This window comes from Molossus molossus, unplaced genomic scaffold (assembly GCF_014108415.1).
Source record: "Molossus molossus isolate mMolMol1 unplaced genomic scaffold, mMolMol1.p scaffold_m16_p_8, whole genome shotgun sequence".
NCBI classification, from domain to species: domain Eukaryota; kingdom Metazoa; phylum Chordata; class Mammalia; order Chiroptera; family Molossidae; genus Molossus; species Molossus molossus.
In genome coordinates this window covers 13,381,920-13,399,050 of record NW_023425402.1, presented here as the reverse complement: position 1 = coordinate 13,399,050, position 17,131 = coordinate 13,381,920, and the positions used below count along the sequence as shown (strand labels likewise).

The 17,131-nt window shown below is 42.0% G+C and overlaps 1 protein-coding gene across 2 annotated transcripts; it reads left to right on the top strand.

Moving 5' to 3' along the window:
• The first annotated feature begins 220 nt into the window (after nt 1-220).
• Nucleotides 221-13,808, top strand: MRPS10 (mitochondrial ribosomal protein S10). 2 transcript variants are annotated; one of them, XM_036248833.1, is made up of 7 exons: nt 221-273; nt 3,884-3,948; nt 4,042-4,111; nt 7,035-7,171; nt 8,171-8,279; nt 12,520-12,609; nt 13,512-13,808. In XM_036248833.1, the coding sequence occupies exons 1-7, from the start codon at nt 226-228 to the stop codon at nt 13,593-13,595; spliced, it is 603 nt and encodes a 200-aa protein (XP_036104726.1). In that variant the 5' UTR covers nt 221-225; the 3' UTR covers nt 13,596-13,808. The 2 variants fall into 2 exon arrangements, with proteins under 2 accessions (XP_036104726.1, XP_036104725.1); XM_036248832.1 differs by having other exon boundaries at nt 4,039-4,111.
• The last annotated feature ends 3,323 nt before the right edge of the window (nt 13,809-17,131 follow it).

Here is a 17,131-nt window from a genome sequence, read left to right as displayed (position 1 = left end):
CACATACGGGCTGGAGGAACTTCATCAAGACCCGGTATCGCACGGGCAGCCGGCCCGCGGGGAGCCAACTGGATTCCCAGCCCCTCCCTCCAACAGCACGGAACCCCGCCTCTATGGTCGTTCCTGTGCCGGAACACAAGGGTTTCCTCTACCCTTTTGCGGAACTCTATGGTCTGAGCGCGCACCGTGACCCCGGAAGCGATCGTGGGAGGCTGGGGCGGCAAGATGGCGGCGCGGGGAGCGCTCGGGGCCGTGTGCCGACGTCTCTGGCAGGCAGGTACCGGGCAGGCTCGGGGAACTAAGCACGCCGACAGGGACACTGCTACCAAGTCTGGCTGCCGGCCGTCGTTCTGGCCATCAGGAGCCTTCCCCGTTTTTTCCCTGCACCCCGGCTCGTTTGCAGGAAGGTGGCAAGAAAGGGGCCGGTCTTATCTCGATCTCCCATGGGGTAAAACATAGGTCAGGGCAAAGACAGGAACAAAAAGGAGGACAGAGTTGGAAAGGATACTGGACATTATACGTTTCGATTTCTCCCTTCTTTTCACGTTTGCCAAGCGAGGCTTAGGATGCTTCCCACGGAACTAAATCGAGACGCCCTCCTCCTATCCAGGGGTCCTGAGGTTTACAGGCGAGTCACCGAGGTCAGAGCAGCGGGGGAAGCAGCAAAAACTTAAACAGCGGTTCCCAAGTGTTTTGCCTTCAGCACCTCTTTAAAAGTGGTCGAGGATTTCAAAGGAGTTTTGTTTTAGTCAGTTTTACTTTCTAATAAATTATCAATGACTTAAGATGCTTATTCCTTTCAAAAGGAACACCAATAAACTAATTCCATGTTAACATAATTAACATTTTTATGGAAAGTAATTGTTTTCCAAAGCAAACTCAGTGAGAAGGCTGGCAGTATTTTATGTTTTTGCAAATCTCTTTAATGTCTGGCTTAATAGACGACAGCTGGAGCCTTATGTCTTCTTTATTCATATTGAGACAGGCTAGTAGTAAACCAGGACAAGCAAAATAGGGAAACAGATAAGTAAAAGCCATCTAGAAAATAGCTAAATCCTATCTTCTGTAACCAAGGTCAATTAGGAATAAATGGTTTACACCTTTCTCCAACCAAAGGGTAAATAGCATAAATCACCCTACTCAGGAAGATAGCTGGAAGAAATGCAATTAGTGCCACTTGCCAACCATGCCCAAGGACAGATGAAGTTAAGGGAGTAAGTCTCATTTTGGAACATTAGCGTAAAACTGATTAATATTTTATTGAAATCCTCCCCTAAGACCTTCCCAAGATGTCCAGCCTTGAAAAACCCTCAAAATGAAGGTCCCGGTGTACACTCTCCCACCCTCTGGGAAGCATCTCCTAAACTCTAAGGGACCCCATGAGACTTGCAGCCATGTAGAAGTGTGCAGCAACTGTTCATCCCCGACTAACCCCCTGAACCTGTCTCCAAGGCCCCCTTTTCTCTGACTTCTTAGTGAGCCAAAGCAGCTCTGCCTCTGCTCATTTCCCCACCTAGTCTCTCCTGTTGCTTTTTCTGTCCTATGTCCTTTCTTGTTTTACTGTCCCAGCTTTAATAAGCGTCCTCTAAGAATCACCTGGAGTTGTATTGTGAAATCTTTCCTGCACGAAGTGAAGAACCCACAAACTACCAGCTGGCCCTAGGCGGACCCACTCAGGGCCAGCCCCCTTTCCAGTAACAGTTCCACACATCATGTAGCCTCTGGAATACTTCACTGTACTTTAATTCAAACATGTTCACTTGTAAGAGATGGGAGCGGAAAAGTTCCAAATAAAGCCTTAGTATCGCCCTGGCTGGTTTGGCTCAGCAGTTGGAGCATTGGCCTGCAGATCAGAGAGTCCCCGGTTCAGTTCCCGCTAGGCCCTAGCGGCTAGGGGCACATACCAAAAAAAAAGCCTTAGTATTATGAAATTAGTTTCAACCTTCCGGGCCCCCTGAAAGTGTTTCAGGGGCTCCCCAGAAGTCCTCAGGGCACACTTTGAGAACCACTGTTCTTAAGAAAAGTCAGACAGTGTTAGAGGTTTAAATTTTGAACTAAGATACCCAGATACCCTTCAGCCCCCTCAAAAAGAAAACTTTAAGAACTTCTTAAGGTTGATTTGTGGCTGCAACATCACTTAGCTTCCAACTTTTAAAAGTAGAGGTTTATGTTGGGAGAATATAATTGGCATGTGTCATATTTCTTAGAACTGTGGTCCTTCTACACAACGGAATTATTGGGGTCTCTGGCAGAGATTGGGGGAGGGGGATTTCTATGTGCTTATTCATGAAGAATGGCACTTACCTCATTCTACCTGGTATTGCTCCTGGTTTCCTCATCTTTTTGCTTTTCACCTGATCCAAAGGCAAATAGGAAAGTTTTAATTTGCCTCCATCTTGGGTAAAGGGAGGAAGAAATAAGCTAAAAAGAAGCTTTTTAAACATACTTAGGTGACCCTCAGTTTTAATTAAGCTTCACTTGTGCTAAACAGTTATTTTCACCTTCAAAGTATTTTTTTTTTGGTATGTGCCCCTAGCGGAAACCGAACCCGGGACTCTATGGTCCGCAGGCTGATGCTCCAACCACTGAGCCAAACTGGCCAGGGCCCCTCAGTATTTTTAAGGATCCTATCATGCTTCCATTTTTTCGGGTTACACATTTAAATTTCAGGAAAGCTTAAAGGAAAAACAGATGGCAAATTAAATACACATAGTACCATGTTTCTTACGACTAGAAGTTTCGATCTGGGGAGCTGACAAAGGATTTGGAAAGGCTGGATTATTGCTTTATGAGGGACAGTAGTGGTGTAAAATGGGTATAAATTTCAGTGCGTATTTTAGTTGATTTATAAGCTAGCTACCCCAGCCAGGCCAAGAAGTACATATGCTGGAAAAGATGTATGCAAGCTTCAAAAGAAAGGGTACTTTAGTCTTATTTCAACTCTTAATAAGTTAAATTAAAGACTTTTTATTGCTCAAAATATTGAAGCAAATAAGTGTTATATTGAATTACATTTAATATATGAAAAATAATGGGAAAATTAAGCCACATTTTTTTCTTTGATGTCCACAAATTTAATTTATAGCTGTTATTTTAATATGAGAATTACTTGTTTTAAAAAGTTCTTCTAGCCTTGGCTGGTTTGGCTCAGTGATTAGAGCGTCGGCCTGTGGACCAAAGAGTCGCGGGTTTGATTCCAGTCAAGGGCATGTACCTCGGTTGTGAACTGTCCTCAGCCCTGGTCGGGGTCATGCGGGAGGCAACCAGTCGATGTGTCCCTCTCACATCAATGTTTCTCTCTCTCTCTTTCCCTCCCTCCCACTCTTTCTGAAAATAAATAGAAAAATATCCTCAGGTGAGGATTTAAAAAAGAAGTTCTTCTGAACTAACATAGATTCTCTAGTATTTTAAGAGTCCTTTTTGATTATCAGTTCTACCACTGCCTTTTTAATAAAGTCTAATTTGGCATTTTAGTTACCCCAATATCTTCATCTGAAATAACGAGATATTTATTTGAAACATCATACATCTTTTGATTTTTTTTTATTTGTTTGTTTGTTTTTGTTTGTTTTTTTATCCTCACCCGAGGACATTTTTCGATATTTTGTTCAGATAGAGTGAGTGGGAGAGAGAGAGAGAGAAACATCGACGTGAAAGCGACACGTCCAGTGGTTGCCACCCACACGACCCAACCAGGGCTGGGGACAAACTGCAACCAAGGTATGTGCCCTTAGCGGGAACCGAACCCGGGTCTCTACGGACCGCAGGCCGACGCTCTAACCGCTGAGCCAAACCGGCCAGGGCTTGATTTTTTTTTTTAATAAAAACTGTGAATGTTTTGGGGATTGACTTTAATTCTAACATGTTGCCTTTTTTTTTTAAGGGTTCGGGGGATTTTTTTATAAACAGTTCTAAGAGCAGTACATCGAAAAATTGTGGCTTTCTTCAGTAAGTATGTAATTAGATGTGCTACATTGAACAAGAAAATGGGCTCTTATGCTGTTTTACTTAAGTTTCTCTCTTTTCCCATCCACACAGCAGTCCCAGCATGAAGTGGGTACAGTTTTCAAGTTTGCACGTTGATGTTCCCAGGGATTTGACCAAGCCTACAGTATGTACTCCCTGTTTCTTGGTATATGGAGCTATGTTAGCAATAAATTTTCCTTATTGTTTCTTTCGGGGTTGTTTCCCAAATACTTTATGACTAAAAAATTTTGTTTTGGAACACTGGTAAATGCAGTGTGCCTGAATAGAGTATTCTCTGACGTCCCTGGTGGTCATGTTCTCTTTCACAGCATCTGGGTGGGTTCTAAGGGAATAAATCATTTACCCGACATAACTGTGGGAGCAGTCTTTGCCTGTAACTAACTCAGCATAATGTGCAGAGTTGTCATAATTAATGATTCAGAATACTTTATGTGTTCTAGGAAAATTTGCTTCATGTAGCCATCAAGTCTTTGTTTTCATTTTAAGACATTGAGCCTGGGCCTGGACAGTGAGAAAGCATTAGCGCGAGTGAAATGCAGAAGTAGCCGTGTAACCTTGTTTCATTTAAGTAAAAGCCATGATTCCTTCGATCCAGTCTGTTATTTGAAATCCTTACAGATTCTCATTTTTTCCAGTCCCACCCCTCAAAAATAACCCTCTTTGACAGTTTAGTATGACTCTTTGTAGACATTTACCTGTATGTAATCATTATGTCTGTGTACACGTACACCAAAATAGAATTGTGTTATACATAATATACTGCCGTTTTATTTTTTGCACTTAGTAGCTACTGGATATATTTCCATTATGATACATATTCACCCTGGGTGTCCAACTCAGGTGCCTGCATGGGGCCAGGTCTGTAAGGAGAGGTGACAGGGTGGTCACAGTGACTAGCTATGCTCTTGATAAGTGAGGCAGCTGCTGCTTACTCAAACCACTTGTTGCATGTGGGAAATCAGACCTAGTGAAGCCAGATTGTCTAAATTTTCTAAGCTAAACTGAAATCTACAATTTTATGTGAAATCTGATTTTTAGTATTTTTAACATATTCAAAATATCTTTAAAACTCTGGAGGAGGCCCAGGCCAGATAGCTCAGTTGGTTAGAGTTGTCCCAATTCACCAAGGCTGTGGGTTCAATCCCCAGTCAAGGCACATTCAAGAATCACCCAATGAAGGCATAAATAAGTGGAACAACAAATCAGTGTTTCTCTCTCTCTAAAAAACAATCAATAAATAAGAACTTATAAAAAACAACAACAACAAAAAAAAAAACCCTGTAGGAACCAATCAGAATATATCTTAGGGCTATATTCCACCTTGTCCCCCAACTTTTGCCATAGGGTATCAGTATATCTGTTCTTCCAACAACCCTATTTGGGGTCATTGAGAGTGACTGTCCAGCTTCGTGGTTAGGTAAGTAGATATCCTTTCAGGGGTGAAGTAATTAACCCTGGGTCATTGAATTAGTGTATATAAATTGCTGGTTTAATGGATGGATGAAGTGAAGGTAATTCACCTCTTGGAAGAAAGTCAGAAATGTCAAACCCATTATTTTCAAGATTTTAAGTATTGGGGTAGAAGAGTTAGAAGTTATATATATAGTTAGTATCATAACATTTTAATTAGAAATGAGTGATTTTTCTATTATGGCAGGCGAAACAGACATGAATAAAGCTTAATAAAGAATATGGCCCTAGCCAGTGTGGCTCAGGTAGTTGAATATAGCCCCATGCATCGAGAGGTCACTGGTTTGATTCCCAGTCAGGGCACATGCCCATGTTGTAGGCTTGGTTCCCAGTAGGGGGTGTGCAGGAGGCACAGACCATTGATGTTTCTCTTTAAAATCAATAAAAAACATATTTTTAAAAAAGGATATGAATAGGCCCTGGCCAGGTGGCTTAGTTGGTTACAGTGTTGTCCTGTACATCAAAAGGTTGCAGGTTTGCTGACTGGTCAGAGCACATACCTAGGTTTCAGGTTTTGATCCCTGGTTGGGGCAAGTACAGGAGGCAATCGGTTGATGTTTCTCTGTCTCCTCCTTCCTCTCAAATCAATAAACATAGCCTCAGGTAAGGATAACAAAAAAGATCATGAATGGTAATTGTTCACCTTGACAGAACAATGTTTTATCATTTATAAACACTTGAATCTGTGTTTTCTTATTCTCTAAAGAAGTGCCATGAGCTGTAGCATCAGTATTCTATTCTATTTTATTTTTTTCTTTATTGCTTTTAGAGGGAGAGGGAGAGAGATAGAAACATCGATGAGAGAGAACGTCAGTTGGCTGCCTCTTGGTGCATGGGTTTGCACTCAACCACTGAGCCACACCTGCCGGGCAGTATTCTATTTTATATATGAGATAAATAAAGTGCAGTGAGACTATATGACTTGCCCATTGTCATTCATTCAGAAGTAGCAGAGTTTAATTCTCAGTCTAGGTCTTCTAACCAGGCTTTTGTTAACAGACCCCAAAATCCTTTTCCATTGTGAATTTGGGGCTTAATAACGATTAAGTTAGAAGGTTCCATTAGTGATTTTGCAGATTGCCTTGAAAGTCCCTTTGGTTCAAATTGCAGATCATTGTGTAGATCTGAATATGATAGTATGTAGATACTTAAAATAACAGCGTTAAAATGTTACTTAGGCCCTGGCCAGTTTGGCTCAGCAGTTAGAGCGTTGGCCTGCGGTCCAGAGAGACCCGGGTTCGGTTCCCACTAAGGGCATGTACCTTGGTTGCAGTTTGTCCCCGGCCCTGGTTGGGTCGTGCAGGTGGCAACCACTCGATGTGTCCCTTTCACATCGATGTTTCTCTCTCCCATCGATGTTTCTCTCTCCCTCCCACTCTATCTGAACAAAAAATGGAAAAATGTCCTCGGATGAGGATAAAAAAATAATAAAATTTTTTAAATGTTACTTAGCATTTTTCTCCTCGTTTATTACTAAACTCCAAAGTTGCTCAATTGAAGGTAATATGTTAAATATTTTAGTTGTAAATATCAGGGGAACCACAAATAAAACTTTTTTTTTTATTTCAAAATTTTAGATAACTGTTTCTGATGAACCAGACACATTATATAAACGCCTGTCAGTTTTAGTAAAAGGCCATGATAAGGCTGTGTTGGACAGTTATGAATATTTTGCCGTGCTTGCTGCTAAAGAACTTGGTATCTCCATTGAAGTGTAAGTATGATTTTTCCCTTCAGCTGCTGTACATGATCAGCCAGCCAGGCAAGGTGCTGATTCCAGCCAGGTCCGAGTCCTTCAGGGGGCATAGAACTCATAATAGGGTAGGGTGTAGCTTTGTCATATTATCCTAAGCAGGATCATCCCTTCCTGTCTTCTAGAATGTTTAAATACTGGAATAAGTGAACCAGGAAAATGAAGGAAATCCTTTCTTGACCAATTTCATAGACATAAGGAGAACCAGGAAGCCCTCACGTCTGGGATCTCCATGGGACGGGGGCAATTAGGTGGGCAAGCGATCCTTTTAGAGCCTTTGATTTGATGATCTTTGGCTGATACTTTCATTAGTTTTGAAACAATGAACACCTAAGAAACACCACTCACCCAATAATTTCATACCTGAGCAAAGTGAGCTTCATTTGGCCCTGAAGTCACTGCAGGGTCAAGTATAACTACCTCCTTGTCTTGGCACCTGCTCTTGATGTAGAACACAGTCCACTTGGGGCTTTGCCAGTCTGCCTTTTTACAAAACACAAGGAACTCACATTTTCTATAACAGACTATAGTTTTGTGATTATCGATGTGTCTGTAGATTTTCCTGAAATAATACACACAGTAGACATTACACCCGTGTTCAACGCACTGGTGTTACTCTTCATAGTTCACATAGTTGGTCAGTAAGGGTCTTCAAGGCTGCATGTGTGTGTGTGTGTGTTTGCATGCATGCACAAGTGTGCTCACTTGCATGTGAAGGCTCAGTTTTGGGTCTGTGGAAAAATGTTTGTGTTGCTGTCTGAGGTGTTTATTTTGGCCTGAGCTTTATGACAGCAGTTATTAAGCATAGATGACAGCCCTGACAAGTGGAAGTCAGTAAGTGGTAGTTAATGCCTGTAATTGAGTATGAGCCTGACCTACAGAATTGTGGAATCATGCTTTGATATCAGTGACTAAGTTTTAACATCACTTAAGTATGTTGTTTTGCCCATTAATTTTCAGACATGAACCTCCAAGGAAAATAGAGAGATTTACTCTTCTCAAATCAGTGCATATTTTCAAGAAGCACAGAGTTCAGTATGAAATGAGAACACTTTACAGATGTTTAGAGGTGAGTCTGTTTCAGACATTTGGGCGTTTTTAAAATGCCCAAATTTCATACTAGCATAACTTTCCTTTAACTGACTCAGTTGACTTCCTTCCATTCAGCTCGTGCCTGATAGTTGCAGAGAAGCTAAATGTCCTTTTGTGTTTATGGAAGCAACAGATAGGAAAGTCAAACTCAAATAGTTCATACTTTAGCTCAATAATGCGATTATGCTAATTTTTATACAGTAAGATAGCGTTGGAATGATTTTGCTTTTCAAAAATTCTAGTTAAATTTTCAAACAGTTCTAATAATTCTTTTCACATGCCTACTGGATATCCTATGTCTGTGGTGGGCAGTATTAAGATTTTTCATTCATCCACTAGGGTCAGCAGTCTTGTGGTTAAGGAGTCTATGGGTTCTGGAGTCAGACAGCCTGATCCTGGTTCTGGTCCTGGCACTTACTAGATTGTTTGCACCTCAATTCCTTCATCTATAGAATGGGAATAGTAATGGTACCCATCTCCTTGGTTAGTGTAAGGATTGCATGAGATAATTGAAGCATTGAGATATTCCATCACCTAATAAGTGATTGATAAATGTTATTAAAACAAGTCCTGTAGGCCTGGCCGATTTGGCTCAACAGTTGAGTGTTGGCTCGTGAACCAGTGAGTTTCGGGTTCAATTCCAGTCAAGGGCATGTACCTTGGTTGCGGTTCGTCCCCAGCCCTGGTTGGGATTGTGCGGGAGGCAACCAGTTGATGTGTTCCTCTCACGTCGATGTTTGTCTCTCCCTTTCTAACCCGCTCTATCTGAAGATAAATGGAAAAATATCCTCAGGTGAGGATTTTTTAAAAAGGTAAAACAAATGCTGTACATCTTTTACATTGGAAGCACTGTACGAGTCGTTGATGGTACAAAAATGATTAAAACATAGTCCCACTCTTTTTTTTTCTTTATTGATTTTAGAGAGAGGGAGGAGAGAGAGAGAAACATCGATGAAAGAACATCAGTTGGCCGCCTCCGGCATGCCCCCCACTGGCGGTCAGGCTCACAACCCGGGCATGTGCCCTTACAGGGAATCAAACTGGCGACCTCTTGGTGCGTGGGTCAACGCTCAACCACTGAGCCACACCAACCGGGCTGTAGTCCCACTCTTTTTTTTTTATCCTCACTCAAGGACATTGTTCCATTTTTGTTCAGATAGAGTGGGAGGGAGAGAGAGGAAGAGAGAGAGAGAGAGAGAGAAACATCGACGTGAAAGGGTGTAGTCCCACTCTTAAATGGAAAAAAACAAAACAAAATTTGATGCACCCTTGTCCAACAGAAACACCTCACCAAGGAGCATGCAGAAAATCGCATACCAACTGTCTTATTATCTAGTCTTGTTTCCTTTTGCCTTAAGTTGTTTTGTGAAACTCATATAAGTATACTGCTTTGATTCCATGCTTGCAGCTAGGTTCCTTGGAGCTTTGGCTTTAAGACATTCGGCAGATAACTGTGTCTAAGGCAGTCTTGTTCTATAGTTGATTTGGAAAAAAATAAAATAAAATTATAAAATCATAAAAAAAGAAAACAAAAACAGAATAAATATTTATTAGGCATTAATGTAACACTCAGTTCCTCCCAAGAGCTTTTGACTTACTGGAAGAGTCAAGGTTAAAGTATGTAAAGCAACACCAGAAGTACTAAATAACAGACAGTGAAGTGCTAAATTACATTATGCTTGTATTTCTCTTTGTACATTCTTGGAACTCTTCATCTCTCATGATTTTATCTAATAATTGTAACTATGTAGGTCACTGTTTCTCAGTCTTGAGTAATGTAAAGATGGGCTGCTGAAAAAATTTTCTTACATTCCCTAAGTATGGAATGAATGAATTTTTTTTTTCTCACCCGAGGATATTTTTCTACTTATTATCAGATAGAGTGGGAGGGAGGGAGGGAGAGAGAGACAGAAAGAAACATCGATGTGATAGAGCCACATTGACTGGTTGCCTCCTGCAGGACCCGGTTAGGGCCGGCGACGAACCACAACCGAGGTATGTGCCCTTGACCGGAATCGAACCCGTGACTCATTGGTCCGCGGACTGACGCTCTAACCGCTGAGCCAAACTGGCCAGGGCTGGAATGAAAGAATTTTTAATATTATTTTATGAAAATGTGTCAGCCTGGCCAGTATGGCTCAGTGGATTGAGTGTTGTCTCAGACTGAGAGGTCCCAGTTTAATTCCCTGTCAGGGAAGGTGCTGGGGTTGCAGGCTCAATCCTCAGTAGGGGGCGTGCAGGAGGCAGCCAATCAATGTTTCTCACATCAGTGTTTCTGTCTCTCTAAAAAATTAACAAAAATATTTTTTATTTTTATTTTTTATTTATTTTTTTTATCCTCACCCGAGGACATTTTTCCATTTTTTGTTCAGCTAGAGTGGGAGGGAGAGAGAGGAACAGAGAGAGAGAGAGAGAAACATCGACGTGAAAGGAACACATCGAGTGGCTGCCACCCGCACGACCGACCAGGGCCGGGGACAAACTGAAACTGAGGTACGTGCCCTTAGCGGGAACCGAACCCGGGTCTCTCCGGACTGCAGGCTGACGCTCTAACCGCTGAGCCAAACCGGCCAGGGCCAAAAATATTTTTTTTAAAGTGTCAATCTAAAAATAGGCACAGACCACTTAACCTTATGATTCTTGAACTATAAAAATAAATCTACAAATTAAATACAGAAAATTCACAGAGCCAATAGAATTTAAATTAATTTAGTGACACGGATGATGTTTTACTGAAAGAAAATCACCACTCAAAGCCTGAGCATGGTTCTGTCTGCTAAGGTGGAGCTTCCTTTGCTTTCAGTGGGGCTTTTTTTTTTTAAGTTTCTGACAGTGAAGCATATATTTTATTATCAGTGAATTATATATATTTTTTCTTTTTTTATATTTTTATCGAATTTTAGAGAAAGAAAGGGAGAGGGAGAGAGAAACAATGTGAGAGAGAAACATCGATCAGTTGCCTCTTGCACACACCTGGACCAGGGATGGAACTCGCAACCTGGGTATGTGCCCTGACCAGGAAGTGAGCAGGCAGCCTCTTAGCCTCCGGTGCACTGAGCGGTGCTCAGCCAGCTGAGCCGACCGGCCAGGCTCACTAGGCCTTTCTTACTGTTTGAGACTCAGTAACTCAGCTCTCACCACGTCTTTATTCGAACTGTTGTGAAACTATCCTCTATATACATCCTGTGGAATTTTTTTTGGCCTGTGATTTGTACAAACACATGTATATATTAACTCTTCTTGTGATGCTGTCTCAGTATTTGGCAACAATTACTATAATACTATGGACTGTCAACTTGATTGAAATACAAATGAAAAGGTGAGAAATAAAGTCTTGGGTGATACTTGATATAAGGTAACCACCCAGATGGTCCCAAATTATTTTGTTACTTTTAATAGAGTGGTGCCAGGTGGGTGGGTATCTAGCCACTATGCTGTAAACCTGAAACTAGTACAAAATAATATTAAATGTAAATTATACATTTGAAAAAAGTTTAAAAAAAATAAAAGATAGTCATAGAAAAAAAAAGACATTTGGGAGGAAGGGTACCTCAGGGCCATGTTCTCCCCATTTAGTTCAAGCAGAGGATTTACAATTTTTTGTTAATCCTCATCCAAGGATATTTTTTCCCCATTGACTTTTTATTTTAGTTTTTTTTTTTTTCTTTATTGATTTTAGAGAGAGAGGAAGGGAGAGAGGGAGATAGAAACATCGATGAGAGTGAACATCAATTGGCTATTTCCTGCATGCCCCCCACTGGGAATCAGCCCACAACCTGGGCATGTGCCCTGACCAGGAATCAAACTGGTGACCTCTTGGTGCATGGGTGGACGCTCAACCACTGAACCACACCAGCCGGCTTCCATTGACTTTTAGAGAGAATGGAAAGGAAGAAGGGAGACAGGGAGGGAGGGAGAGAGAGAGAGAAACATCAAAAGAGAGAAAGAGAAACATTGATGTGAGAGAAACACATCAATTGGTTGCCTCTTGCACATGCCCCGACTGAGACTGGGGATCAAACCCATGACCCTTTGGTGTGTGGGCTGATGCTCTAACCACAGAACCATATCAGCCAGGGCTATAATTTTTTTTTTTAATTGGGATTCTGTGTAAGATTTCATAGAGGAAGAAAAGGCTCTACCTCGTTTACCAATAAAACTTAAAATTTTCTGCTCTAACAGCATAGCATGAACCAATTTCATGTTTGAAATTTCAGCTAAAACATCTAACTGGAAGCACAGCAGATGTGTACTTGGAATACATTCAGCGAAACTTACCTGAAGGAGTTGCCATGGAAGTTACAAAGGTATGACTTTAATTTCTACTTCTGTTGGAGGGTAGATCTGTGTTGGGTCACAGCCTTCTCAGGAGCTTCCCGGGTGTAATCTGAATACCCGGTATGCAGGGCAAGGAGAGGCAGCAGAGAAAGGCAGCCCACCAAATGGTAGGTCAAGTTTAATGAGCAAGCTTGTCTTGGGCAGCAAGACGATTGGGTTTTCTTACTTACCTGCCAGATCTTAAAAGTTTATACAGAGGCTGTAACAGGGTATTCACATACCCAGGAGACTTGACGGGGTCAGTCATGTACCCAGTCCAGACAGTGTCAGTACCCCATTTCTGTCTCAAGCCTGTGTCCTTGAAGCAGGTTGTGGGAGCAGGGAAGGCGAGCAGAACACACATTCCAAAGCACAGGGAAGGGGACAAGGAGCCTTCAGTTGCCCAGATTCAGCTCACAGGGCAAACTGGTGGGCATGTCTTTTTGATCCCCTTCCCCACATCTGGGTTGTTATAATTCCTCACAGACTAGTCCTGGCCCCCTGAGGGAGAGGAGGGCCTGTGGTGGACCTGGAGGCAGGGTTTCACAGTGGTTAGGGTCTTCACCTCCCTGTGCATTGGTGGCAGCTCAGCTGAATCCTGCAGCCACATCCTCCCCGAGCCATCTCTGAAGTCCCCTCCCTGTCAGGAGTTGTCTATACTTGGGGCCCATGTTAAGTGGCAGTCCCCACAGATCACTAAGGATCATATAGATTATATATGTCAGAGTTTTATATACCACCAGGTTTTCTTCTCTGTTTCAAAGCCTACAAAAAGATGAGAGGGATAAAAGAATAAAGTCAAAGGATTTACGGGAACAAAATTAATCTATTTTGTAGCCAAAGAGTTCAGCTAAGTCCACATTATATTATAGTTTTATTTTTCTCTTTTTAGACAAAATTAGAACGGTTACCAGAACACATCAAGAAGCCAATCTGGGAAACGATGCCAGAGGGAAAAGAAGAAAGCAAGTCATAAAGTCTCAGAGACTGGTGCGGGCTTTTGAAATGAGGGCGGGCCAGCCTCGTGGGCTGAAGCAGAGCGTGCTTCCAGTTGGGACGGTTTGAGGCCGTGTGACCGCTCTGTGAGTCCACATGTCCTGATCAGTGGGCAGCAGGGGCTGGGGCGTGAAGGACACAGTGGACCAGAGTGCAAGAGCCCCGTCATCATTTCAGTTCTGATATTAACAAATGTGAGTAAACCATGTGGACGACTGTCCACCAAAAGAGTCTGTTTACATTTTTTATTCTGCTATTCAATTATTAGTTTGTACTGATTTTAGTTTATATCATTCTTCTGAAAGTGAATGTTTGAAATTTGCTCACATACATTTTTTTCTTTTGAGATTCCTAGAAGGAACCTTTGGTTAATTTGATTAATTTAACACTGAACGATTCAAGTTTTTTAACCTTCACTTTAGTGTAGGCTGGCACATGGTCATTTGTTCGGGGGTGATGACTTCCAAATTATACCTCGTTTAAGCCCTGTTCTGAAAACGTACTTTACAGCAGACCGAGCACACTTGTGGGACGTACCGAACTCCTGTGGCCCAGACCCTCGCAGGGCTGCTCACAAGGGTCACCGACGTGGAATTTAAGCTCTCAAGAAAGTACCACCTGTATCGTTTCACCCATCATGTGATTCATCCATTCAACAGGCTTTTATTTTGTTAACTTACCAAAAATTGAATAGAAATAACAGCTTTTGAAAATTGTGCAAGGCACAGAAAATATTTTCCTTATTAAGTTCCTCACTGATAAGAAGGCCTCTTTTCTTTCGGTGAATGGTGCTCTTTTCGTTTGGAAATGTCTACTTTTCCATGAAATTAAATAGTCGTTAAAGCCCTGAAAGAAGCAGGACTACAATGGGCTGAAACTGCTGATGTATCAGCCCCAGGGGAGTGATTCGTTTCCTTTTTACAGCAGAATCAGGGCCTCCTCTTTTGTAGTTTTCTTCACATCTTCGGAGTGGTTATGACTTCTCAGTTTTTCCCCCCCTAAACTGGAATTCCTATTCTCTCTTCCCGACCTGCTATCAGGTATCAGTGTTTTGAATGCATACTGCTTATGTATCAGACTTATATTACTGTCATTAACATGAAAAGAACTACAGCCTTGTGGCCTATGACCTCATTCTCTTCGAAGCTCAGTTGCTGACTACTCATTCACAAATGCCTAAAGCATGCTTATCTCAGGTATAAGCCTCAGGATTAAGAATTAGTCAATAAAACAAGAGCAATATAATGGTAATTATTTCCAGCAAAGCAGCAATTTGTGACCTATTTTTACTTTAAATCTTTAAAAATAAATACAGCTTTTTGTGTGTTTTAGATAATATTAATCGCTGCAGTACAGTAGGATGATTCGTGCGCACTCAGCTCCAGTGACCCAGCCCCCCCCACCCCCCGTGAGCTGCTCAGAGATGTGCGTCTGCTTCCAGCTGTTTTCATGCTGAATGAGCCCGTGAGCCAGATTACTTAGTTTAACACATCAAATTATATATTAAAATTTTTTTAAGATAAAGATGCAAATAAACTGCACATGACAAAAACTAGTGGTACTTCTTTGACAGAAGTATTTGGCATTTTGAAGCTTACTTCTTTTTTTTTTTTTTTTATCCTCACCCGAGGACATTATTTTTCCATTTTTTGTTCAGGTAGAGTGGAAGGGAGAGAGAGGAACAGAGAGAGAGAGAGAGAAACATCGACGTGAAAGGAACACATCGAGTGGCTGCCACCCGCACGACCGACCAGGGCCGGGGACAAACTGCAACCGAGGTACATGCCCTTAGCGGGAACCGAACACGGGTCTCTCTGGACCGCAGGCCGACGCTCTAACCGCTGAGCCAAACCGGCCAGGGCGAAGCTTACTTCTTGATATAAACAAGGTAATTTCTTTATCCTGATAGGCTGAGAAAAAAAATTCTTTTAGTTTGGTCTCCCAAGTAAAATGCATATTCTAAAAATTACAATTAACGCCCAAGTCTCTGTCCATGGTGGGGATGGGAGGTGGTGGGAGAAAATGGGACCCAATAGTAGAATGAACCAGAAGACAGGTAGGAAGTGGGACTATTTTTCATTGAGAGATAGCCCTGAGTTCGTTGTTGCTTTCTCTGATCTGAAGAATATCTTCTTTTCATATTAAATGAAATAATGTCATGGTCTGTTTAAAATTATTGATAGGCCTCTATGGAGTAAACTTGTTCAGAATTTCAAAGAGAATCACTTACATGTTTCTCTGACCACCTTATGCATGCCACAGTAAGTATATAAAGGAGTTGCTTTGAACTAGTAATCTAATTTCTTAACGTTTCCATTTGTCAGCTACGGTGCTTTCTTTCCTACATTATGGATTTAGTTTTTCTGCAACACTAATGAGTAGCAGAGAAGAGAAAACATGGACTTCAGAGTCAGACAGTTCTGAGTCAGATCAGAGTGCAAACCCACTATCTGCAATAAACTTGGACACGATAGTTGACCCTGTCAGAGCCTGAGTTTACTCCTTAGTGAAATGTAGGAAGTAATGCCTGCTCACTAAGGTAGGGGCATTAAATTCGGTAACGTACAAGATGCCTCACAGCAGTGATATGTAGCAGACACCACTGGATGAGGTGCAGGTTTGTGGTGGTCCAGATGCTCGCACACTGTGCTCTTTAAAGCCAGCTGGGAAGGGCCTCCGAGCATCTCCAGGGCGAGGCAGGACTTGTCCCTACAGTGGCTGTGAATGTCATTTAGATGAGAAACACGTAATGTGCACAAGAGTCACCACTGTGCATTTCGCCAACCGTTTTACATAGTCATTTACAGCTACTCTTTATAACAACCCAATATAGTTATGTTATTACCCCCATTTTCCAGAACAGGAAACCAAGTTATGACGTCCCCATTCATTATCCTTCCAGTCTACAGATGAGGCTGAGACAATGAGGGTGAAACTGATTTGTTTGAGTTCAGATTAGTGACAGGGACAGCCCCAGAACCTAGTTTTTAAAAAGTAGGAGGTATTCAATATTCAAACCTAAAATCCAGATTTATTTCCCCTTTTACACCGGCAAAATGTGCTTATTTCCCCTAAAGCTTAGAAGTAAAATGATCAACTGCGAATGGGGGGGATCTGAGGAATAAAAGATGTTAAGTGTGATCTGCACAGAGACAGGGGTGTGCCCTGGCTGATTTGGCTGAGCAGTTAGAGCATTGGCCTGTGGTCCGAAGGGTTGTGGGTTGGATTCCTGGCTAAGCGTATGTACCTGGGTTCTGGATTTGATCCCCATCCCTGCTCAGTGTTGTGCCGGAGGCAACCAATTGATGTGTCTCTCTAACATCGATGTTTCGCCCCTTCCTCCCCTCCCTCCCACTCTATCTAAAAATCGATGGAAAAATATATCCTTGGGTGAGGATTAACAAAAATTTAAAGACATGGGGTGTAATATACAGTGAGAACCCTGTGGTCTCAAGGTCATGAGTGTGAAGGGGCAACGCAAGAGTTTAGGCTACATCAAGGAGGGTCCTGCTGGGT